This window comes from Carcharodon carcharias, chromosome 5, assembly GCF_017639515.1.
Source record: "Carcharodon carcharias isolate sCarCar2 chromosome 5, sCarCar2.pri, whole genome shotgun sequence".
Classification (NCBI taxonomy): Eukaryota; Metazoa; Chordata; class Chondrichthyes; order Lamniformes; family Lamnidae; genus Carcharodon; species Carcharodon carcharias.
This window is the reverse complement of record NC_054471.1, coordinates 26,571,482-26,590,846: the sequence shown is the minus strand read 5'-3', so window position 1 is coordinate 26,590,846 and position 19,365 is coordinate 26,571,482. Positions and strand designations below refer to the sequence as shown.

Below are 19,365 nucleotides of genomic sequence, written 5' to 3'. Positions count from 1 at the left end.
TGGGTTTGGAAGGTGCTGTCGCAGGAGCCTTGGTGAATTGCTACAGTGCATCTTGTAGAAGGTACACACTACTGCTACTGTGTGTCAGTGGTGGAGGGAGTAAATGTTTGTGAATGTGGTGCCAGTCAAGCGGCCTGCTTTGTCCTGGACGGTGCTCAGCTTCTTCAGTGTTGTGGGAGCTGCACTCATCCAGGCAAGTGGAGAGTATTCCATCACACTCCTGACTTGTGCCTTGTAGATGGTGGACAGGCTTTGGGGAGTCAGGAGGCAAGTTACTCATCACACAATTCCAAGCCTCAGACCTGCTCCTGTAGCCACAGTATTTATATGGCTAGTCCAGTTCAGTTTCTGGTCAATGGTAACCCCCAGGATGTTGATAGTGGGGGATTCAGTGCTGGTAATGCCATTGAACATCAAGAGGTGATGGCTGGATTCTCTCTTGTTGGAGATGGTCATTGCCTGACACTTTTATGGCACGAATGTTACTTGCCATTTGTCAGCCCAAGCCCGGATATTGTCCAGGTCTTGCTGCATTTGAACATGGAATGGTTCAGTACCTGAGGAGTTGCGAATAATGCTGAACATTGTGCAATATTCAGCGAACATCCCCACTTCTGACCTTATGATGGAAGGAAGGTCATTGATGAAGCAGCTGAAGATGGTTAGGCCTGGGACACTACCCTGAGGAACTCCTGCAGTGATGTGCTGGAGCTGAGATGACTGATCTCCAACAACCATAACCATCTTCCTTTGTGCTAGGTATGACACCAACCAGCGGAGAGTTTTCCCCCTGATTCCCATTGACTCCAGTTTTGCTTGGGCTCCTTGATGCCACACTCAGTCAAATGCGGCCTTGATGTCAAGGGCAGTCACTTTCACCTCACCTCGGGATTTCAGCTCTTTTGTCCATGTTTGAACCAAAGCTGTAATGAGGTCAGGAGCTGAGTGGCCCTGGCAGAACCCAAACTGGGGATCAGTAAGCAGGTTATTGCTAAGCAATTGCCCTTAAGATGGTGGTGGTGAGCAGCTACCTTGAACCGTTGCAGCCCATGTGGTTTAGGAACACCCACAGTGCTGTTAGGGAAGGAGTTCCAGGATTTTCACCCAGCGACTATGTCCTATGTCAGGATGGTGAATGGCTTGAAAGGGATCTTGCAGGTGGTAGTGTTCCCATGCATCTGCTGCCCTTTTCCTTCTCGGTAGTAGAGGTCATGGGTTTGGAAGGTGCTGTTAAAGGAGCCTTGCAGTGTTGCTGCCGTACATTTTGTAGATGGTATACATTGTTACCACTACCTTGGTGGTGGAGGGAGTGAATGTTTAAGGTGCTGGATGGGGTACCAGTCAAGCGGGCTGCTTTATCCTGAATGGTGTCAAACTTGAGTGGTGTTGGATGCACTCATCCAGGCAAGCGGAGAGTGTTCCATCATACTCCTGACTTGTGCCTTGTAGATGGTGCACAGGCTTTGATGAGCCAGGAGGTGAGTTACTCATCGCACTATTCCTAGCCTCTGACCTGCTCTTGTAGCCACAGTATTTATATGGCTTGTCCAGTTCAGTTTCTGGTCAAAGGTAACCTTCAGGATGTTAATATTGGGGGATGTAGCGATGGTAATGCCATTGAATGTCAAACACAGTGCAGGTCTCACATTTTTCATAGCGAGTCAAAAATCACTTGTCTGTTGCACTGAAACTCTCGGCATAATTTTGCATCCATTTTTTAACTGCTTTAACTGCAGGAATTTTTTGTGGTCGTCTCTTTAGCATTTGGCAGAGCTGTTACAATGAACTGAGATGTGTTTGGGCACGGGGATCGATGCAGGCATAACTGACCAAGGAAATTCATTTGTCCCCAACTTCCTCTATCTTTAATGCTGGATATTTGTTTTATGCCCCTCTCAGGCAGCAAGTTATTGTCTAGGCCACTGATTTATAATTTTCACAGTAAAATGGACTGAGTGTTGCTGAAAAAAGAGACATGCTGTCGAAGCTTTTCACCTTCCCATGCAGTATAAATTGTTCCCTTTGAGATTTGGTACTCTTGCAAATTTGTCCTGATGAGTGGAAGACTGGAAGCTTTGACAGAATGCCTCTTTTTTCAGCAAAATGGACTGAATTGCTGTGCCCAGAATATTACTTGTTTGGGCACAAACTATTCCTTCAGCCCAACTAATCTCTGCTGGTATTTATATTGCACGTGAACCTCCTCCTGCATTACTTCATCTCACCCTGTCAGTATATCTTTCTATTCCTTTCTCTCTCATGAACCTAACCAGCTTCTCCTTAAGCATGTTGATCATTGATGCTTTTAAGTTTCAAGAGGTTTAAGACACCATCTGAAACTGCCTTTTGAGTTACTGTCTGCAACAACACATTTGTAACTTCTCCTTTTCCTATGTGAACGCGTGCAGATTAATGTCAGTTCCTCAATCAATTCCCCTTCTCCTCCAATATCAATCCCAGTCCTTTTTGAGTCGGGTCACAGAATCTACTAACTTCCCAAGGCTGCCATGTAGCTAGGGTTCTGATTTAACACAGTCTCTTGAATAATCATGGCAAAACTCCACACACTAAATGAACAGCAGATTGGCTATTTATGGCCTTTTGTCTGTAGAGTTGGGTAAATTATTTTGGCCAATTTTACAGAAATTGGCATCCAGGCTCCTGCTTTATGTTGAATGAGTGTTTTGCTTGAATGTTACTCATTAGTTCTGTGATTTTCTTTTTTTTTTAACTTAAGTTTTTGGAATTGTGTTCTGCAGTTCTGCCAGTTCTTCTGTTGAAATTGGAAGCTGTGCTTATATTATACAGAGGGCCTGTGATCAGAGTCATTGGTTTTGTCCAGTTTCCGTTGCATGGGATTCCTGTGGAAGATCTATTCGATGTACAGTTGCAGGGACTGGTCTGCCACAGGAACCCCAAATGCTTTCCAAGGGCCTAAGAGGTGGTGGTCCATGCAGACTTTTTTGAGTAAGTGCCAGCAGTCTGTTTGAACATGGGATAATGTGCAGCCTGGAGTGTGGAGACTGTTAACACAAGTGTATAGCTTAGAAATAACAGGAAACACATGGCAAACCCATCACCATCTGAGAAATGAAAAGACAAGTTAACACTGAGGGCGAAGTCCTTTTGTTAGAAATCAGTATTTTGTTTTATCTGTCATAATGCCTCAGTATGCTACTGCCTTGTAGTGCATTCACTTTTGTTCAATGCACAGAAATCTATCCCCTTTCTACAATAATGACCGAAAATGCTGGAAATACCCAGCAGGACAGGCAGCACCTTTGTAGCGAATCAAAAACTGATGAAAGGTCATCGCCCTGAAATGTTAATTCTATTTCTTTTCACAGTTGCTGCCTGACCTGCTGAGTATTTCCAGTATTTTATGTTTTTACCTCAGATTTCCTGCATCTGCAGTATTTTCTATCTTCGCTTTGCAAGGGATTGCTTTTTTGTAGCTGGGCTGTTGTCAGAAGTAGTCAAGATCAAACCATGCAACGATTTGGCTAGATTGCATCTAGGGTTGCCAACCCTCCAGGTTTGGCCTGGAATCTCCAGGGATTGAAGATCAATCTCCAGGGCACAGCTGTGTGTTACCCCTGGAGAAAAATCACCAGGACATAAAAAAAAGATTTTGAGTCTCTTGTCATTTGTTTTGAACATTTCTCTTTATCAGATATAAAAATGTTCAACAACAAAAACAGAAAACGCTGGAAAAACTCTTCAGGTCTGGCAGCATCTGTGGAGAGAAAAACAGAGTTAACGTTTCAAGTCCATATGACTCTTCAGAGGCTGTGGTATAGTGGTATTGTCACTGGACTAGTATTCCAAAGACCCAGGGAAATCCCACCATGGCCAATAGTGAAATTTTAATTCAATTAAAACCTGGAATTAAAAGTCTGATGATGACCACAAAACCATCGCCAATTGTCGTAAAAACCCATCTGGTTCACTAATGTCCTTTAAGGAAAGAAATATGCTGTCCTTACCTGGCCTGACCTACATGTGACTTCAGACCCATAGCAATGTGGTTGACTCTTAAAATGCCCTTTGAACAAGGGCAGTTAGGGATGGGTAATAAATGCTGGCCTAGCCAGCAATGTCCACATCCCATGACAAATAAATTTTTTTTTAAAAGCATCCAATATGAGCAATGAGTCTTTTTGCTTTCCAATTGGTGTAGGAAGGCAGTGCATCACAAGGATGGATGTATTGGCTGACTAATGACTGGGGCATGGGGGAAAGTAACAGCTGGCTACCCTAAATGCGCCTTAACTGCTGTGTCTCATTTTGGCCACTACAACAGAAGGTGGTTGCTCAAATTCCGGGAACAGTGCAGAGAAAAAAGCATGAGGCCAATCCTTTATGCCAAAGGCCTGAGGTGTGAGGAAAGGCTAGAGAAACTTAGGCTTTTCATCCTGGAAAGGAGCCACTTGACAGATTATACCCCATCTGGAGTACTGCGTTAAGGTTTTGGACACTGCACTGTTAAAGGATATATTTATCTTGCAATGATTCACCAGAACAATACTGTACTGGGGCAAAGAGGTTAAATTATGAGGACAGATGGCATAAACATGTCATAGAATCATAGAGTTTACAGCATGGAAAGAGGCCCTTCAGCCCATCCTGTCTGCACCAGTCATCAAGCCCCTATCTACTCTAATCCCATTTTCCAGCACATGGTCCATAGCCCTATATGCTATGGAATTTCAAGTGTGCATCTAAATACTATTTAAATGTTATGAGGGTATCTGCCTCTATCACCCCCTCAGGCAGTGAGTTCCAGATTCCAAACATCCTTTGGGTGAAAACACTTTTCCTCAAATCCCCCCTAAACCTCCTGCCCTTACCTTAAATCTGTGCCCCCTGGTTATTGACCCTCCACTAAGAGGAAAAGTTTCTTTCTGTCTATGCCCCTCATAATTTTGTATACCTCAATCAGGTCCTCCTCAACCTTCTCTGTACCAAGGAAAACAACACCAGCCCATCTAGTCTTTTTCCATAGCTGAAACGCTCCAGCCCAGGCAACATCCCAGTGATTCTCCTCTGCACCCTCTCCGGTGCCTACGGTGTGGCGACCAGAACCGCACACAGTACTCCAGATGTGGCCTAACTAACGCTTTATACAGCACCATCATAACCTCCCTGCTCTTGTATTCAATGCCTCAACTAGTAAAGGCAAATATCCCATATGCCTTCTTAACCACTTTTATCTACCTGTCCTGCTATCTTCAAGGATCTATGGACATGTACACCATGGTCCCTCTGATCCTCGGTACTTCCTAGAGTCCTACCGTTCAACATGTATTCCCTTGCCTTGTTAGTCCTCCAAAAATGCATCACCTCACACTTTTCAGGATTAAATCCCATTTGCCACTGTTCTCCCCAACTGACCAGCCCATCTAAATCGTCCTGTAGTCTAAGGCTTTCCTCCTCACTATTTATCACACCATCCATTTTCATGTCATGTGAACTTACTGATCGTACCTCCTACATTCATGTCTAGATCATTAATGTCTTGTATTCCCTTGATATTGAAGAGTGAGGAGTGATCTGAACGAGGTGCAATTAAAAATGCAAACATGATTTGATAAATTAGATTCAGAGGAACAATTTCCTCTGGTGGGGGAATCCAAAACAAGGGGACATAATCTTAAAATTAAAGCTAGAAAATCAGAGAGGACATTTTCGATACAATGGAAATCTGGAATACTCGAAGCCACTTGATCCTGGGTCGATTGAAATTTTCAAGATGAGGATGGAGTTGAGGTGCAGCATGGGTCATGTTCTAATTGAATGGCAGGGCAGGCTGAATGGTCTATGTAAATGTGGGATACTGCTTTAAAATAAACTGCTAAAGTAGGACAAGGTGACAAAGCCTAATATCAGGAAGTACTGCACTGAAAGCACTTGACTGTTCACAAGGCAATCACATGCTGCCGCGGTGTTTCTAAATGTATTTAATTTATGATTTCAGTGGTTTCCTCATCTATAATTATCCTCTTATTATACAGTTGGACCATACCTTAGGAAGGATGTATTGTCCATGGAAAGGGTGAAGCATAGATTTACTTCTGGACTTTGGGGTTAAGTTATGAGATTACACAAACCAAGTCGCATTCCTTGAAATTTAGAGGATTAAGGGTGATATCAGTTTTTAAGATATTAAGGGGGACAGGGCACTAGAGACTATTTCTGCTGGTTGATGAGTCCAGGATTGTGGGCGTGGCCTGAAAATTATTAACAGGTCTTTCGGGAGTGAAATTAGGAAACACTTCTACCTGCAAGAATATTGGATTCTAGCAACAACTGCTAGTTCAATTGTTAATATTAAAATTGACAATTGTTTTTATGTTAACCAAAGCAATTAAAGAACATTGTGGCAGGTTGGGGGTTGTTCTTGGTGAAGGCAGATATAGGGAGTTAGGTCACAGATCAGCTAAGAGCTGACTAAATGTCCTGTTGTTCCTGTGTCCCTAGAAGGCAATTTGTTGAGGATGTGGATATGTTACACTGCTTTTCCCCCACTTTGCTATATAGACAGGTTATAATTCAGTAATATAGCAAATGCTCCTAAGTACCTGTTCTCATCCTAAGATGTACATATAATACACTTTAGTTGAAAGGACAGTTGCACTCTGGCAAATGCACACTTGATGCCCCCAAGGCCTGTGCCCAAATGACCAGCTCCAACTTGTGGGTCATGTGAGTAGAGCATAGCTGGTATTAGTAATTATCTTGGTGACCAGTGCAGGCAATTGCAAAAGTTCCTGTGTTCTAATATATGCCAAGATCATCAGGTTTTCTCTCCAGATTTACTTTGTGGAATTTGTATTGTGCAGTGCTCCCAATGCATCACTTCAGATTGCTCTTGTTGCCACACCTGACTATTATGCAGCTGAAAATTCCCACCAGTCATTGTAAAGCATAATTGTGCCTATTGGTGTCAGCCTTGGCTCAGTGTTAAAGCACTCATCTGAATCAGAAAGTTGTGGTTTCAAGTTCCGCTCTAGGGTCTTGAGGGCATAATTTAAGTTGAGGCTTGAGTGGGGTACTGAGGGAATGCACTATCGGTAGTGACATCCTTCAGATACCCGTAACTCTGGCTACCAAGGATGATTATAAACCTTGCAATAGCTGCATGGGAAGTGTTTTATGGCAGCTTTCATAACAACTACTTACACTTATATAATTCTTCTAGTGTAGGAAAATGACCCAAGGCACTTCGTAGGGGCAGTTGTCAAACAAAATGTGATACTGAGACTCGGGTATTTGGACAGTGCTCAAAAGCTTAGTCAAAGGGTTTCAAGGAGGTGAGAGAGATTTAGGGAGGGAGTTCCAAAGTTTATGGCATACTCACCAAAGATGGAGTGTTGCAAACCAGGAATATCCAAGAGAATTGGATGAACTCGAGAACAGAAACCCTGGGAAATCGACGAGACCCTGTATGTGTCACCTTAAAAATTAGGGCTATTGCACTGTGTTGATTCACTAAGTGGAACTCCTAACCTAGTGTGCAGAGCCCTGGAGTGGTTTTGGCTACGATGGCAAGGTTTTGAGTACTGTTCATGAAGCTTACAAGAGAATGTTGTCATCTTTTGTAAGAAAGAATGAGATCCAACTTGGGTTCAGTGTTCCATCTGGCCGAACAAAAGAAATCCCTGACTGTTTAGGGTCAAAAAGCAGGTGGACATCTGTAATGAAGCCCAATCTGGAGGTAGAAATCTGCATGACCATCTTCTCCTCTCCCAACCACTCTATGGCTTCCCTGGCTCCCATTAAATTCATATGAAAATTCTTGTCTTCACTTTCACCCTCTGCTCTTCTAACTCATACTCTGCTCCTCTTACCGCTGGACTATTTCTTACATCTCTGCTTCAGTCCTAGTGGTCGATTGTTCAGCTATTCCTTTCCATACAATTTCCTGCTGCTTTCAAAACCCTCCCCTTTGACATGACCTGCTTCATCCACACTCCCCACCACTCACCTTAATTTCCCTGATTTCAAACTTCCTACTTGTTTGGTGTGCTATAAAGTGCTAAACGCCACATAATATTGAAGTGTTATTGGCTTGTATTTTTTTAACCCATATGTTATAAAACATATAAAATCCTGGGAATCAGTGTTAGTCATCCCTGCCTTCCTCCATCATACTGAAAGTAGACACCTCATGTCCAGTGCATGGTGACTGAGTTCAGGTTCAGGAAGTGTACAATTTCAGCCTACCAAACACCAGGCACTTTAGCAAGGTAATAGAGCCATTGTCATATTCAAAGGCAATTCAATTACTTTTAACCAGCTGATTTATTTTTTGAATTTAGTGCTTCATCCCTCTAACATCGGTGGTAGCGCTTCAGCTGTCTGAGCCCTAAGCTCTGCCTTTCTACCTCCCTTTCTTTTTAAGACACTCCTTAAAACCCACCTCTTCTGTCCTATATATCTCTCTGTGGTTCAATGTCAAATTTTGTTTGATAACACTCCTGTGAAGCACCTTGGCCCATTTTACAAGTCGTTAAAAATTTGGCAGTCAGTGCTGGTTTAGGCATTGGAACCAGAAAAGGGAAGAGTACTTTGAAAATTAAATTCTTTTAGTTTTTCAGTTGTATAGAATTCATTTGTAGGTAGGATTTTGTAGTGTGCCCCTTTCAAGTTAACAGGAGGCATTGACTACATTTGGATTCTCGCCATTGTTTCTATAGGCTGCATGGAATTGAGCTTCCTTTGTGTTAGCCTGAAGCTGTCATGTTATTAAATCTGCAACGAGGAGTCCCAAGGACCGTCAATTAATGAATTGACAGCTGAACATAAAACTTCCCTTGCTTTCTCACTGGTCTTTTCATATGCACCCCTCCACACATGGGATGTGGGTGTGGCTGGCCAGGCCAGCATTGATTGCCCATCCCTAATTGCCCTGTTCAGAGGGCACTTAAGAGTCAACCACATTGCTGTGGGTCTGGAGTCACGTGTAGGCCAGACCAGGTAAGGAGCAGATCTCCTTCCATAAAGGACATAAGTGAACCAGATGGGTTTTTACAACAATTAACAATGGTTTTGTGGTCATCATTAGACTTTTAATTCCAGATTTTTATTGAATTCAAATTTTACCATCTGCCATGGTGGGATTCAAACCCGGGTCTCCGGAGAATTGCCCTCGGTCTTCTGGAATACCAGCCCAGTGACAATAGCACTGTGCCACCAACATGTTCCCCCAACATGTTCTCTCTACTTCATACCACCTTAGTGGCAACCTATCCTTCTGAGTGGTCTAAATTTGCTTAACAAATTAGCAAGAATTCCACGAATACTTTGAATCCCTTCTACCTGATTAAGGTGTTTAAAAGGTCCTGCCAACTTCAGCCCTGCTGCAGCTTGGAGAGCCGAATGCAGTTCACGGGAATTCGCTAACATCTCTTGAGTGACCTGACATGAAAGATCTCTGCCTTCAATCTTCCATGAAACTCCTGGACAATCCTAAACTCCATCTGCACAAACCATGGTGGGTGCAGATAATTGATTCACAAAAGGAAAACTGAAAACCCTGCAGTGTGTGACTGTGGTCACTCAGAACAGGTCATGGCACATAACGACTGTGCCTGGTTCACAAATACACTGGAAGCTTCTCAACACTACATTTGGCTGGCTACTCCTGGTGCAGTTATCTGGCTTAACCACCTGAATGTAAAATTACAGTTGTTGCTCTACATCTATATCATAAGAAAAGAGAGAGTGAGTCTACAGCATAACCATTGAGAGTATTGATACCAACCCTCAATAAGAGAGAAAAAATACATAACTTGAAGCGGAGTAGACTGTACAGTTACCTGATGAGGTGTACCAAAAGGCACTGAATAGAAATGTATTAGTGCTGAACAGCTCTCTGAAAATGTTATTGTTTTAATTCCAATTTCCAGATAACTGGATATTCACATCAAATTTCGTGGTTGGCTGCTAAAAATTATGTTTTATAGCCAATGAAATACTTGTGGTCACTGTTGCAACATAGGAAGCGCGACAGCCACTTCACCCACAGCAAGCTCCCACAAATAGCAATGTGGTAGTGACCAGTTAACCTGTGTTTTAGTGATGTTGATTGAGGGAATGAATATTGGCCAGGTCACCAGGATTAACTCCCCTGTTCTTCTTTGAAATAGTGCCATTGGATCCTCTCCCTAACCAGTGTATTGGATATCAGCTCTCTCCTCTCCGACATTCCCTGTAAACTGTGTGGGTACAGTACAGAACTTGCCACACAGGAGACTAAAGGGCTGCGCACGAAAAGTGGTCCTTTTAAAATGTGTACATACGCAGCTGCATGGCAGTCTTACTCAGTGCAACAAACAGGCCGCGCATAGCAAAGGAAATTGGCCCCTCTTCCTCTCACATCTGTATAGTACATTGCCAGGGTGGGGGTGAGGAGACAGCAAGTTCACAATATATCTAGCCAGAATTTTAAGAACTTCCTCTATATAAGAGAAAATATGAAATTAGGAGCATGATGGAGGAGATGAAGATAATAAGGTATTAACAGCCTCCTTATCTAAAACAAGGAAAGGGATGCCACTAACTACTAGTAGAGGTTTAAAACCAGCTCTTCAATCAAGCTTCTAATCACCTGCCCTAATATACCTGTGACTCGGTATCCCATTATACCTTTTACAACGTTAAAGACGCTTTACTTGTATATAAACTACAGGGATTACACACATTGCATGGATAGCTGTTGCCGCCTTTGAGCTGTGGCCGCTGCCCTTCAACCTCCAGACAGAAAAATCTCCTTGGTTGTTGATTATCAGGGCTTAGGCAAAGCACCCATGAATAAATGTAACTAAGCTGCTGTTCTCTCCTGCCAAATGTGAGCCTTGTAATCCAGCCATGCTGGTAGGATCTGTGTTACAAAACACTAATAAATGTTTAGTATGAAGAAGTGAATGCTGCACAGGAGGCAGGCATGCCTTTTTTTTACTTGTTGTTGACTGTTCTGCAGACACTCCATGTGATCTGTTCTGTCAGATCCACCAGCACAGGCAGCAGCTGCATCTGATGCCAGACACTATCTTTCAGATTTTGGAAATTCCTAGGAGTGCCGATATTTGCAGAACAATCCACATGCCCGCATGCACACACAAGTTTGAGAGTTGCTGTCCTATGTTGTTTTGGTACCAATAAGTCCAGTCTTCTAAACTGTAAACTCATGAAACTCTTCTCACTTCTAAAAATAGTAAATGTCACAGATTTACTCCCAAGATGGAATCCATTTTTGCTAGCTCTGAAACCGCACACTGTTGTCTTGTGGTTGCAAACTTCTGTTGCAGTTTATTCTCACTGTCGAAGAATGAGAGCAGTCATTTCACACGCACGCTGTTTTGGATGAAATAAAACGAGAATGAAAATGAGCATAGCTAAAATTGCTTCACTTTTGTTCAGTTGAAATTAGGTCAAAATTTGATTTTGAAACCAGAATTCAGGGAGGCGAGGAAGTGGCTGAACATTAACGTGGGTGAATGCAATCTTGTCAGTGAGGAGCAAGAAAACGATGGGAACGCCATCCCCTCCAAGTTGCACAATATTCCGACTTGACACGTTTCGTTGTCACTAAGCCAGGGAGATGTGCAGGTTTAGCCCATCACCTCCAGTCTGGTATGAGCTTGCTGACAGCTGCAGAGAGTTCTATAGTTGAAATGAAATGCCAGGATTTTGTTGGTGACATGCTGCTTTTCTATATGAACTGAATTTATCCAAAACCCAATGTCTTGGATTTCAGCCAACAGAGACTTTTTTAGTGTTTTATTGAAATACAAGTATTTAGCAGAATTCCACTTCAGTAGAATGACTGACTGCAATGGGTTTTGATTCCAGTCGGCAAACAGAACTGGTCAGAAATGTATAACTTGCCATCCCAAGCAGGTGTTCGTGATATCATCGGGTCCTTGGTACACAGGTGTGAAATATTAATTGAGCCAACTCCTTGTCCAAGCTAAAATAAAAATAAAAATACCTGGAAAAACTCAGGTCTGGCAGCATCTGCGGAGAGGAACAGTTAACGTTTCAAGTCCGTATGACTCAACAGAACTAAGTTCTGAGTTTTTCCAGGTATTTTTATTTTTGTTTTGGATTTCCAGCATCCGCAGTTTTTTGCTTTTATCCTTGTCCAAGCTGTCTTACTGAGCTGTCTACTGATGCGATGAGATCTTGTGGTTGGGTTGTTCCCCACTACCAGCTTCCACCCATTACTCATCTGTTCAGTCCCAGTTCATCTTTGAGCAGTGAGTTTGTGTACGTGCAAATATTTTTCTTCTCTTTCAGATCATATAATTCAATTAATTTCATGTAATTATTGTCGTCATAGCCATGCCTCTGGGCACTTCGAATTGGGTCGTTTTGGTCTCCTGTTTGTTGGCGACGGTGTGGTTACTATGAAATCATTTTGTTTAGTGCAGGAATTTCTGGACTTGAAGGAGAGCAGATATTGGGAGGTGAGATGTTCACCAAATTCTTTTGTACCTACTGAGGGAATTCAAAATAATCTGGGAGTATCTGGTAAAGTAAAGAATGCAGCTCATCTTGGTAATAATGGGCTCCCAGGGAAAGTTGTAAGTCTGTAGCTGCAGTGATATCAAACAGCATTAATGTTTAAAAAGCCAAACCGTAAAGTCTCAGTCCCTGAGCACACAAGTTGATGTTCAATAGGTGAATTTTACTGTGTTAGCTGCCTTACATGGGACTCCTTGTCCCGCATGTCCTCAATTTTAAAAATTCAGATTCTTTTTTTAACTTCAAATCCCTACGTTGCCTTGCACTATCCCTACCTCGTACCCTCTTCCAGCCCTACAGACCTCTCAGATATCAGCGCTCATCCAATTCTTCCTCTTGCAATCTGATTTAGTCTGTTGGCGATCATGCCTTTAGCTGCCGAGGCCCTAAACTCTGGAAGTTCCTCTTTACAACTCTCCACCTCACTATCTTTTGATTTGTTTATGGTTGGTTACAATTGGCTGCATCAGCCAGGATGGTGTATTGGTCATGTTCCCATTCATTGTATTACTGGGGTGCACATTCCTTCTTGGCTTTGTGCAATACAATACAGAAACATCGGTGGAATGCCTGGCCCCAGTAGTCTGCTGATTCACCAGTGCAGACAGTATAATTCCTGGCCTCAGTAGCTTGCAGATTCATCGGTGCAAACGGCACAATGCCTGGCCCCAGTAGTCTGCCAGTTTACCGGTGTAGAAGGCGTGGTGGCCCCAGTAGTCTGTCGGTTCACCGGTGCAGACGGTATAATGCCAGGCACCAGCAGTCCGACGGTTCACTGGTACAGACAGCATAATGCTCAGCCATGCTTCTCTGGTATGGTTGGTGGAATATCTGGCCTTGGTAGTCTGCTGATTCACCAGGGTGAACAGTAGAATGTGAGGTCTTATATGGGCATGTAGGTGAGGCAGCAGTGGGTGACAATTGTCCAAGGAACTGAATCCCAGTCAGGATCTTAATGCATTCAAGAGAGGCAGAATATTAATACGAGAGTAAAGCTGAGCAAACAGAAGTTCCCCATTGATGTTCGTGATGAGAATTTAACTTTGAAATAAACCCTTTCATAACTGATTTATTTTTAATATAAGCTATATTGCAACGTTAGAACTTGTATTTAAATAACTCCTTTCATGACTATCAGGCATCCCAGGGCAGTGTACAGCCAGCAAAGTTCTTTTTGAACTGCAGTCAATGTTGTAATGTAGGGAATACAGCAGCCAAAAAGTCAAAAGCACAGCAAGATCCCAGAAGCAGCAAAGTAATCATTACCAGATGACCCGTTGCAGAGATTTGCAAGGAGATTGGAGTGCAAGAATAAAGAAGTCTTCCTACAGTTTTACAGGGTCAGAACACAATTTTGGAGTAGTGTGTATAGTTTTGGTCTCCATATTTAAGGAAGGAGTACATCGAAGGTTCACTAGATTGGTCCCTGGGATGAGGGGGTTGTCCTATGACGAGAGGCTGAGTAAACTGAGCCTATATTCTCTGGAGTTTAGAAGAATGATACATGATCTCATTAAAACCTACAATATTCTAAGGGTCTTAGGGTAGATAGTGAGAGATTGATTCCCCAGGCTGGGGAATCTAGAACATGGGGGCACAGTCTCAGGATAAGGGGCCAATCATTTAGGACTGAGATGAGAAATTTCTTCAATCAAAGGGTTGTGAATGTTTGGAATTCTCTACCCCAGAGGGTTGAATATATTTTCGACTGGGATAGATGAGATTTTTGGTCTTCTAAAGAATCAACCGATACAAGGAGTGGGCAAGAAAGTGGTGTTGAAGCTGAAGAAAAGCCATGATCATACTGAATGGCAGAACAGGCTCAATGGGCCATGTGGTCTACTCCTGACCCTATTTCTTATGTTAGTGATGTTGATTGCGGGGTAAATATTGTGATGTTGATGGGGACAATTTTCTCTTTCTTCAAGCAAGTGCATTGTTTCAGCATCTGAGACCCAAAACAATGGATGGCTGGGTGACTGAAGGTAGAACAGGGAGGGGTGGGTGCAGAGGTAGGCCAGAGTCAGGCGAGCAGTGGGAATGTTCTAGAATCAGGTTTGAAGGAAATAACTGGTTCATGTTAATGGCTGTGAATGGAATGGATTAAAGGAAAATGGTTTCAAGAGTTTGAATTTGCAATAACTAAACAAATATTCTTCAATTGTTCGCTTAAGTGGGATGGGCTATTGTCAAAGTATTAATGGTGATTACTAAACTGATGCTGTGGCATACAGGCAGTATTGTGTGTCTGATTTGAATCCTCTGTATAAATTCAGTTCTGTCAGTGACTGGACAATGTCATTTTTAAAGTTTAAGAACTTCAGCCCATTCCCAGTGAACCTAACTGTCACTGTTTTCCATTTACAGGCTCTTCAGCAAAAGCTCTTGTGAGTTTGAAAGGTAAGATATTTTTGTTATTATATTTCTATCCTCTGCTCCCCTCTCCCCACTATTTTATGTTTGTGAACATTCCCAGGCAAGAAGAGGGAACCTCTAGGTAGAACCTCAGGATCTGGGATCTCTTGCTTCCACTCTGTCTTGATGGGTTCCGACCTGGCTGATAAGTCCAACGCCTGATCTGCAGACTCCACCTCATGTGGGGAAGGTGGTGATTGAAGGGATGGGCAGATGAGGTGTATGGAGGGTTGAGAGTTCTCTCTGCTTCACCTCTGCGTGTTCCTGACGAATTCTCTCGATGTGATCGGTGCCTCCCCAAATAAACCACCTCCATTTTGGCAGGTCACAGGCCAAGGGCTCCCATGAGTTGGCGGTGATGTTTGACCTCCAGGGATGCCTAGAGGACACTTGTAAAGCATTTCCCCCTCCTGAGAGTCCTGCTGGGAATCTCCTGCCATGACTGAGTTCCAAGTAGAGCAGTTCCCAACGAATGACATGTCCTGCCCTGTGGAGCTGGTTTTGAGTGATTAGCGCCTTGATACTGGGCAAATAGGCTAGAGAGAGGTTACTGCAGTTGGACCATCTTTCTTGCCACTGGATTTGGAAGATCTTGCGAAAGCACTTGGGTAGTACTTCTCCAGTGCTTTGAGGAGGTTCCTGCTGTAAGTTGTGCAAGACTCTGAAACATGTAGGAGTGCAGGGATCATTGCTGCCTGGTAAACCATGACCTTAGTCTATGCAGAATAAAATTTCTCTGAGCATTCCCAGGCCACAGATAAGGCAGCTACCCATACAGTAAAGTGTACTCTGCTCTGGTGTGTCTCCGTTTCCAACCTCAACGGAGCGTTTATGTCTCTTCTTCCCTGTGACTCACAGAAGCCATCCATTGGCCTGTTGAATGAGATTGCCAGTGAGGACTGAATTAGGGCTGCTTTCAGTAGGCCTAAAACCTGAGAAACTGGAGAGTGCCTGGATCCATTTCACATTGGACCTTCCTACCAATAGAGGAGATGTCTCATGCAATTAATTTTAGCTGGATTTTGGGCATTGTTTCCAAGCTGAAAGGCCAGTGTGTCACTCAGTTTCTTTGTTCTCCTTCTCAGGCTTTCTAAAAGACAATCTTTTCTGTCAAATGTATGGCTTTCAGTTCACTGCACAAAACAGACTGGTGTTGTCAGTCTCTGGGTCTTTTGTGAGCATTTTTTATTTCCACTCCTCCATGAGCAGCAGAATCATTCAAGTTGTGACTGTTGCCTCTTGACTGAAATGAATCTGTTGTCAGTGGTTAGTCTAGAGTTTTGCTGACCAACTGTGAGGAAGTTGAACCTGGAACCACTTCAATAATAGTGGCACTGCTTTTAATTCTGATTCCAAGATCCTGTTGTTTGTGAATTTACTCATTGCCCCACCCCCAACAAGTGTTTGCACTGCTAAACCCAGCTCCCTTAGCCTGGTGTCACACTCCTAGGGCCTACAAGAAACCAGCTCTCCAAGTCTGTCAACAGGATGAGGGAGACAGATTGAAGAAGCAAGGGAGCTGGCTCAAGGGATGCCAAACTCTCCGAATCTAAACATAATCATCCCATTATGAAAACGGTAATGCGTTGCACAAGATCGCCCTTAATCTAAGGCACTGTACTCCATTCTGAACACCGCATCTTAGGAAGGCCTTGAAGGGGTCCAGTACAGACAGAATGATACCAGGGCTTCAAGTGTTAAATAGTGAGGGCAGATAAACTTGGCTTGTATTCACGAGTTTAGAAGGTTGAAAGATGATCTACCGTGTTGAAAATGAAAGAAGGATTCTAGAAAAACTCTTTCCTCTGTGCGCTGGGTGAATTGAAGTTTACAAAGTAACCAGGAGGAGGTCATTCAGCCCCTCAAGCCTGTCTATCACTGTGAGATCAGAGCTGATGTATAACTGAACTCCACCCAAGCATCTTGACTCAATATCCCTTAATACTCACAGTAGGCAAAATTCTGTCAATCCCTGGTTTAAAATTATTAACTGAACTAGCATCCACTGTTCTGATTGAGGAGAGTTCTACATTACCACCGCCTTTTACATGCAAAATTATTTCTTAACTTTTCCTACCTGAATGATCTTGCTCAGGTTCTGAGGTTATGTACCTTTGTTCAAAATTCCTCCCCCAGCTCAAAAAGTTTTTATTTTAATTATCTACCCTGTCAATTCCTTTCAAAATCATAAAATTTTAATCAAGTCATACCTTAACCTTTTCTGTATTCCTAGGAATATAGGCCAAGTTCATGTAATCTCACCCCTTGCTCTAACCCTTGAAGTCCTGGTAACGTTCTGCTAAATCTGCATTTCCTGCATTATAGAGTCATAGAGTTATACAGCACAGAACCCGGCCCATCGTGTCCGTGCCAGCCATCAAGCACCTATCTATCCTAATCCCATTTTCCAGCACTTGGCCCATAGCCCTGTATGCTATGGTGTTTCAAACGCTCATCTAAATACTTCATAAATGTTGTGAGGTACATATCCTTGCTAAGGTGGTGTTTCCAGAACTGTATGCATTATTCCAGATGTGGTCTAACCAGGGCTTTGTATAGCTATAGCAGAACTTCCTCCCCTCTATATTCCAGCCCATGTGTTTAGAAAGGTTAACATTCCATTAGCCTTTTTGGTAATCGCTCTGTGGCTACTATATTTTAGTGATCTGGGTACACAAATTCCCCCAAATCTCTTTGGACCTGCATTGTTCCTAAATTTTCACAATGGATGCTTTCACATTTACCACGTGTTGAAATCCATCTGCCACGGTTTTGCCCACTCCAAGAATCATTGCCCTTTTTGTAATTCAAAGTTCCCATTAACAGTACCAATTGTTGTGTCGTTGACAGACTTGGCTCTCTTATATTATCAAAGTCATTAATAAATACAGTAAATAGTTGAGACCCCAGCACAGATCTATGTGGGACATCACTAGTCACTTCTTCTAATTTGAGTACGCATCTGTCATTTTCTAACCAGGTCTATAGTTTGCCCTCAATTTTAGACCCGAAGGATGGCTGAATTCCTGATCTAGAGTACCTGCCCACACAGCAGTGATTGAGCCCTTTGGTTGGCTGCTGTTCTGGGAATCAGAGGAGATGCAAGACCCTTCCTGACCACCGACATGGGGGAGATGCTGGAAACCAAGAGCAAAACCATCATGTCCCTATACTCTGCTCATTGCAACTCAATATAACCTGCTCATTGTTCTGGCTTCTTAACTTATCTGTTATTGAGCTCCAGTGTGTAACTCCTGCTGCACACAGAGTCCCCCAAATGAATTACTCTGACGGCAGCTCTGTGGGCAGCACCAAAGAAACACGATTTAATGTATTGTAGGTGCCTAACCACAAATTGTCAATGCACGCATTCTTGGTTTGAGCGAAGATTTCCAGGCAGAAATCTATCAACGCCTTAATGAAAATATTGGTTTAAAAATTGAGGTTTGCTGCAGGGCAAAGCTGATGAAATGTGTCCTGAATGCACTATCTCCCCATAGGCTTTATAGAACAGGAGGAGCTGTTAGGTCCATCATGGTTGTGCTGACTCTCAGAACTGTCCCACTTGGTACCATTGTCCTGCCTTTTCTCCATTCCCTTTTTACATGCTTTTAAATATTTATCCACTTTTTTTAAGAGTAGTTATGGATTCTGCTTCCACTACCATTTTGTTTTGCGCCATTGCACATCTCAGAAATGGTCTGCATTTAAAATTCAAAAACGTCAATATCTCTCTTAGGCGATTTTAAATTTATATTCTCCAGTTACCAACCCTTGCTTACCAGTGGAAATAATTCCTCGTTATTTCGCTCAACAAAACCTCTCAGTTTTGAACAGATCTATCTGGTCTCAACCATCTCTGCTGTGGTGAAACAAGTCCTGGTTTCTCTCATCTCTGCCCCAACTGAAGCCTCCAGTCCTTGGACCTTAGTGAACCTCTTCTGCATCTTCCTCAAGTATCCTTATCAAAGTGCCCAAAACCGGATGCAGTATTCCTGTGATTTATATAGGTTTAGCATTACCTTTGCTTTATATTCTTTCCCCACCCTCTTTTTCATTTTGTCCCCTTTTAATCCCCTCAACCAACATAATGGTTACATTATTTTTTGGAGTATATGCAACTGAATCTTGTATGTGTCACATTAAAAAAAAATTTAAGCATATCACTGGTAAAGCTGACATTTATTGCCCAGCCCAGTTGCCCTTGAGAAGGTGATGGTGAACCACCTTCTTAAATATAATGGTGTGGCTTGCTAGCCCTTTACAGAGAGCAGTTAAAAGTCAATCACATTGCTGCGGGTCTGGACTCTCAGGGCAAACTGGGTAAGGATGGCAGATTTCCCTCCCGAAAGAATATTAGTGAACCAGGTGGGATTAATGACAATCCAATAGTTTCATGGTCACCATTATTGATGAAGT

The 19,365-nt window shown here is 42.9% G+C and overlaps 1 protein-coding gene across 4 annotated transcripts in view; it reads left to right on the top strand.

Moving 5' to 3' along the window:
- The window catches only part of lin9 (lin-9 DREAM MuvB core complex component), a 96,554-nt gene that overhangs the window by 29,993 nt on the left and 47,196 nt on the right, over positions 1-19,365 (top strand). For all 4 annotated transcript variants that reach the window (XM_041188892.1, XM_041188895.1, XM_041188894.1 and 1 more), the window contains exon 2: positions 14,899-14,931. In XM_041188892.1, the coding sequence (XP_041044826.1) occupies positions 14,899-14,931 (33 nt within the window). The remainder of the gene's footprint in view (positions 1-14,898; positions 14,932-19,365) is intronic.